Source organism: Pseudorasbora parva, chromosome 22 (genome assembly GCF_024679245.1).
Source record: "Pseudorasbora parva isolate DD20220531a chromosome 22, ASM2467924v1, whole genome shotgun sequence".
NCBI lineage: Eukaryota > Metazoa > Chordata > Actinopteri > Cypriniformes > Gobionidae > Pseudorasbora > Pseudorasbora parva.
The window spans coordinates 22979702-22985851 of NC_090193.1; the positions used below are offsets into that span (position 1 = coordinate 22979702).

General features: G+C 36.7%; 1 protein-coding gene across 3 annotated transcripts in view; it reads left to right on the plus strand.

Annotated features, from left to right (window-relative positions):
* The window catches only part of cdh4 (cadherin 4, type 1, R-cadherin (retinal)), a 317548-nt gene extending 311883 nt beyond the window's left edge, over positions 1 to 5665 (plus strand). For all 3 annotated transcript variants that reach the window (XM_067432318.1, XM_067432320.1, XM_067432319.1), the window contains 2 exons: positions 130 to 294; positions 4209 to 5665. In XM_067432318.1, coding sequence (XP_067288419.1) covers positions 130 to 294; positions 4209 to 4415 — 372 coding nt within the window. In that variant the 3' untranslated portion in view covers positions 4416 to 5665. The remainder of the gene's footprint in view (positions 1 to 129; positions 295 to 4208) is intronic.
* Positions 5666 to 6150: the final 485 nt, after the last annotated feature.

Genomic DNA, 6150 nt, shown 5'->3' on the forward strand with positions numbered 1-6150 from the left:
CGTGCTTTTATCGAATGACGAGTCAAGGCTGTTTTTAAATGTTCAATAGTTTGCTGCTTATTGTCCTGTTTAAGAGCATTCCTGACCTTGTTTGAGACTTGCACTGCTATATTTTTATTTCTGTTGCAGGACTATGACCTGAGTCAGCTGCAGCAGCCCGAGTCTCTAGATCACATAATGAGCAAACCTGCAGGTGTGCGGAGAGTGGACGAGAGACCCGTTATCCTAGAATCTCAGTACCCTGTTCGGCCAGCAGTACCACACCCAGGGGACATCGGGGAGTTCATCATTGACGTATGCTTCCTCTGTTTCTCATCATGAAGATAATATAGTTAGGCCTTAGGTTTGACTAATGCCTGTAGGGGGGCATAGGAAATACATTTGAATTCACAAAGAGATTGGAAAGCTGTACTTAAAGGGGTCATAAACAACTTTCTTTCCTACGGTCCGCATATAATCTATCTTTTTTTTTGTGTGGTAGAAATAATTTGTTTTTCATCAAATTTGAATCTTCTGTCTGACCTTTAGAATCAAATGATTTGTTTGTTGCATCTGTGCCTTAAAGTCCCCATGAAATCAAAATGCACATTTTTTTTGTGCTTTTATTATGAATACGTTATGCATGCCTTAAGGTTATCTATAAGCTAGTGCGTTCCAAAACAATGACTATTCATATTCAGATGATAAAGGCATTCAAACCTTGCAGTCTCTCCCTTCTGCCAATATGGATCAATGATTTTGATAGAACTCTGCACTTCAGCTTCTCATCAGATTTTTTTTGTCCAATCAAACTGGGTTTTTAAATTTTTTTATGCATTTAAAAAAAAAATTATGCACTTTATTTCTGGAAAAATTCTTTCGATGACGCAAATATCGTCAATTTGCGTCATCGGAGGAATTTTTGGCCAGAGGCTAAAGACTATAGCCAGCAGAGGGAGCCATTTCCGCATGTTTTCAACCCCCGCATGGGGGGTGGGAGATCGCACTCACAGCTCAGCTCGCAGTTGCGCATTCATGTAAACGGAGCAGCCGGCGGAGCAAAGTGAGTGTTTCAACTTCTCAAATTAATTCCTATGAAAAATAAGCTTCCAAAGGCATGAACTGAAAACACGCCAGACTGAACATGTGCTGTGAATCTATGCCGCATTTACCTCAGCTCTCATCACGAGCTCATCCATGACTGTCAATGTCATTTGACTCCTGCAGTGTTTTGGGCTGTGACACTCCTTTAGAGGTGAGATCACATTATATTGAACGGACACGTTCAGTTTTTAATTGTAGTGTCTGTTCTTTAACTGAACTGATTTTATGAAAATGAACACGGTCGCGGTGCGAAAGTGATTCAGTAATCTAGTAGCGGTGGCTTTGGGAGTGGCCTCGTAGGGCAGCAAAGCATTCTGGGAATTGTTGTCTTTCATCCCCATGAGACAAAAATACATTTTCTGTCTTTTCTCAGTCTAGAAAGCACTAAATTAAAAAATGATTACACATTAATGACCCAGTTTAAATACAGATTCATCTTCCCAGCGCTGAAGTACTCCTTCAAAGGGATAGTTCACTTTAAAATGAAAATTGTTGTTTCAAACCTGTATGAATTTCTTTCTTCAGCTGAACACAAGGGAAGAGGGGATTTTTTTTGAAGAATGTCAGTTACCAAACAGATAACTAGAGCCATTGGCTTCCATAGTAGGAAAAAAAATACTATGGAAGTCAATGAATCCAGTTAACTGTTTGGTTACTGACATTCTTCAAAAAAATCTTCCCTTGTGTTCAGCTGAAGAAAAAAATTCATACAGGTTTGAAACAATTTGAGGGTGAGTAAAGGATGACAGAATTTTCATTTTAGTGAACTATCCTTTTAAGTAACGTTGCACCTACATGTCTACTAACTAGGGTTAGGTTTGGAATAAGTTGACTATATTACATTCAGTAGAATGTTTGTTGGGGGACCAAAACAATAAAGAGAATATTAAATAATATGAAATATTGACTTCAGTGAGTGTTAGTTGACGTGTAGTTGCAAAGTTACTTACAGTCTACAGAATGCAAAGTGACTAAAATCCTATTTAGTTATATTTTAGTCCTCTGAGTTGTTTTTAGTTTTTGTCTAGTTTTAGTCAGCTAAATATCAAGATTTGTCAACTAAATCTACAGTAGATTTAGTTGACTAAAATCTAATGTGTTTAGTTTAATTGTATTGCATTAAATGAGCATTTAAAATCATCATGAAATCAAAATTGACCCTGTTTACTTTGTTAGTGCATATTACAGGTCTTAGGGTGAACAATCAATCAGTGCAAAAAAATTTGTTGCGGTAATCTTTAATCAAAACCAAAAAAGTAACTCATTCTCAGATGAGGTTTGACTGCTAAGTTTTGAAAATGCTTAACCACTCCCCTTCAACCATTAGTCTGCTATATACGATCAATGGAGAGAAAGAGCGCTGAAGTAAAACCCTGCCCTCTATTCAATATTCAATTTGGAAATGTATCACAGCACTGAAGAAAACTCACTTGCTTCTTCCGGTTCACTGAGACTAAGCATTACATAACCGACTGTTAGTTGAATACATCAAAACTGACATAGTGACATAATTGTGTGGTTTTGACCGTTCAAGCGCAAAAATACAAAAAAAGAAAGCTCAATTCTTTTTTCTTTTTTTAAACATCTATATAGTTTTAATAATTTAATAATTGTATTTAATAATAATAATTATGTTTTAGTTAGTATATTAGGTTAAGCTAAAGCTTCAAATAAGTTGTTTCAGTTAACATTTAAGTAATGAAGTTTTTTTTTAACTATCTATTATAACCCATATATATTATTAAATAACATGTTCTTACTCTTTCCTCCTGACAATGGATTAAATGGGAATTTAATGAAAACAGTTATTGCGTAACCATAAACGAATATATAATGCATGACTTTTAATTATAAACAATCTTGAAATACACATTGACTCTTATTTTGAAATGTCTGTGCCTTACTATTGCAGTTGCAGGATGCTTATTCAAGTTCAGATGACTGAGATAAAATATGCATCGTTACAACTGTCTAAAACATATTACTATATAAACATTGTAAAATAAACAGTCATTATTCATCAGCATTAGTTCATAAACAAATGCCTAGTATAACTGTGTGCTATTCATTGAGTGAACCGCTCTGGAACGCTGTTTCTTGAGCCTGTAGTAGAACGTGTAACAGCACCTCATTTTTTTCCCGCAGTTAGATCAGCACTTTAAAATTCAGATGTGCGCATCTGTTACACAGGACATCAGTTCTGACTGTATCTCTTCCCTAATCGTCCCTCCCTAACATTTTCATCTCGTTTTTATTCATTTCCAAAAATGTAGATTTTCGTCTGTTTTTATTTAGTTAGGGTTCGTCTCGTTTTCGTCATTGAAAAAAGGTAGTTGACAAAAATTATAACGCAATTCATGAACGAAATTAACACAAAGAATGTTCAAAAGGGACTATCAAGATTAAAAAACATATTGAAAGTATTTCATTGTCAATTTATTTTAACTTAAAAGTAAAAATTTAACTGAAAAAGTATAGTGTTATTGAACAATAATAAAGAATCAGAATATTTTCAATTAATATCTAGAACATGTCCAGATAAAAAAAAAAATATATGAAAATAAATAGCCTATTAAGTCTGAGTATAAGTATTTGGTGTTGTATTATGAATACAAAAATCAGGATGGCCGTTTGAAATTCGAATTTAAATTCTGTTCAATATAAAACACAAAACAATGTATTTTGAACACCCGGTAGAAAATATATACATCAATAATTATTCACAGGTTGTGATTCTGAGGAGCAAGCTGGTCCAAATAAACTGAGTACTGAGACTGGCCCATCTTTCAAGAACAAGCATTTTGCGAAAACTGCTTTGAACACTAAGATTTGAGAAGCAGTCGCCAGTAAAATCCTGTGTTGAAGAGCTGGCCAAGTTAGGCAGGCATTATACAAATGTCTTATCTAGTGGCATTTTGTATCAGTTCAGAGTTGATTCTTTCTTTTGGGAGACAATAACTGTGCTGCACTTTCGACTTTACAACTTTGCAGAGATAATGAAAGAGATAATGAGAACAATGATTTGTGTCCTCGGGATATGACCCCTTTAAGCACTTTACAGCAGTGTCTTTTTAGAGTGTTTTGTACACATCTGTTCCACCAGCCTTGTCTTATGTTCATATTAGGGTCTGCGCGCAGCAGATAATGACCCCACCGCTCCTCCCTACGACTCCCTGTTGGTGTTCGACTACGAGGGCAGCGGCTCCACAGCGGGCTCCGTTAGCTCCCTGGACTCCTCCAGCTCTGGGGAACAGGACTACGACTACCTCAATGACTGGGGTCCTCGCTTCAAAAAGCTGGCGGACCTCTACGGAGGAGGGGGCGAGGACTGAAGTTGGGAACTAGCAGAAGACAGAGGGGAACAGAGAGGGCCAGGAGGGACAATTGGCTTCTCGGATGTTTTATCGAGAAGCCGTACGCTAAGCCTCCGATGTGGGCTGATTATCTCTCAACAAAAATTCCTCTGCACGCTACGGAGGCATTGAGAGGGGAGGATATTGCCCTGCACCCTGCTCTGGACCTTTGCTGCAATCCACAAGTATTTTACGGCTTTTTACAATATTTCGCGTTGTGGTTTCTTCAGTGTTGTTTTGTCATTCCTCTCGGACCGCCTAGAGGCTCAAGATGGAATCGAGTTGCAACGGCAAACTCTCAGCGTGCGGGATTCAAAAAAACGAGTGCGCGCGTGCTCGTTTTTCCCCTTCGCTTTATCACTAAAGAGTTCCGCACACACTTTTTCTCTCAACTTGAATTTCAGTAGAACAGAAGCACTGTTGTTGATAAAGTGCCTTTTGTGGTGTGTTTTGTATCGGACTCCTGCAATCTCAGGGTCGGTTGCCATTTTGAAAAGTTTCTTCTGTTGGGCACACACTCCCCCCGTTCCTGTCTACTCCTCTCAACTACCCTTTGCTTTCCTTTCATCCCTGCATTAACTTCTTTGACTACTATGTGGAAAACAGACAAAGGAAACAGAGAATGTTTTGTCAAAACTTTTGTTGATGAACACAGAACTCATTTTCCCATAAGAAATCTCATTCTCCCTTGATGAGAAATTGGAGCGTATGAAGTACAGTGATCCAATTCGAAAAATCTTTTTTTTTTTTTTTTTTTACTTGACCGACCACGACCATATAATGTTATGTTGTATAATGGTTGTGTAAAAAAAAAAATCAAAGTCTTTATTTTAAAAGAAGAAAAAATATTACTGGAGAATGCCTTTTAGCTCATACTCTTGCCTGCCTTGTAAGATTTTGTGTTGCGTTTCCGATTTGTAAAGGTAATTTAGGCATGACAAGTTGCCAGAAAGTGAGACTAAAAGTGGTGGCTGAAGAAACCCGACTCTAAAAGGATTGCATCAGAAGAAACCTTCTTTTTTGTCTTGAACATTCCCCTTTTATAACTTTATAAGTTGATTAAAATATTATACGTGCATGACTTCTTTCAAAACAATGTCTCAAATCTCTCGCACTTGTTCCTCTGTGGTCAGAATGTGAAAAGTAGTTGGCAAAGAATATACACCATACAGAATAAATATAATCTGAAAAAAATAAATAAAAAACAAACAAAAAAAGATTCAAAAATGTTTAAAGTTCTGTAAAATACTTTTTTTGAAGTAAGTATTTGAAACATATGCTGCTCTTCAAGCTCAGAGTTGGGCTAAATGACGGTGTCTGGGCCTAATTGGTTTTTGCGTGAGTGTGTGTTTGTCTATATCCTGTAGGATTTTTTAATTCTCTTTTTGTATGTTTGTCTTTTGTATTTTTTTTTTCTTTTTTAGGTTTTACTTTGTATTCTTTGGCTATGAGAAATGCAGCAGCATTCATTTTTTGTCTTATCTTGCTGAAGAAAGTGTGTCTCGTCTGTTCTGTCCCTGGATAAGGGTCTAAACCTGCATTGCAGAGAAGCTTACAATCATGCCTGCTCCACCATTCAGTGTAACTGATTTCTCTTTCCATTCATCTCAAATACTGGATGTGCTTTAGAGAATAAACAATCACAGTTTTATAACAAAAAAGAGAAAAGAAAAACTCTCAGTTTCTGTCCTGTCCATAATAGGTTCATGTCTCT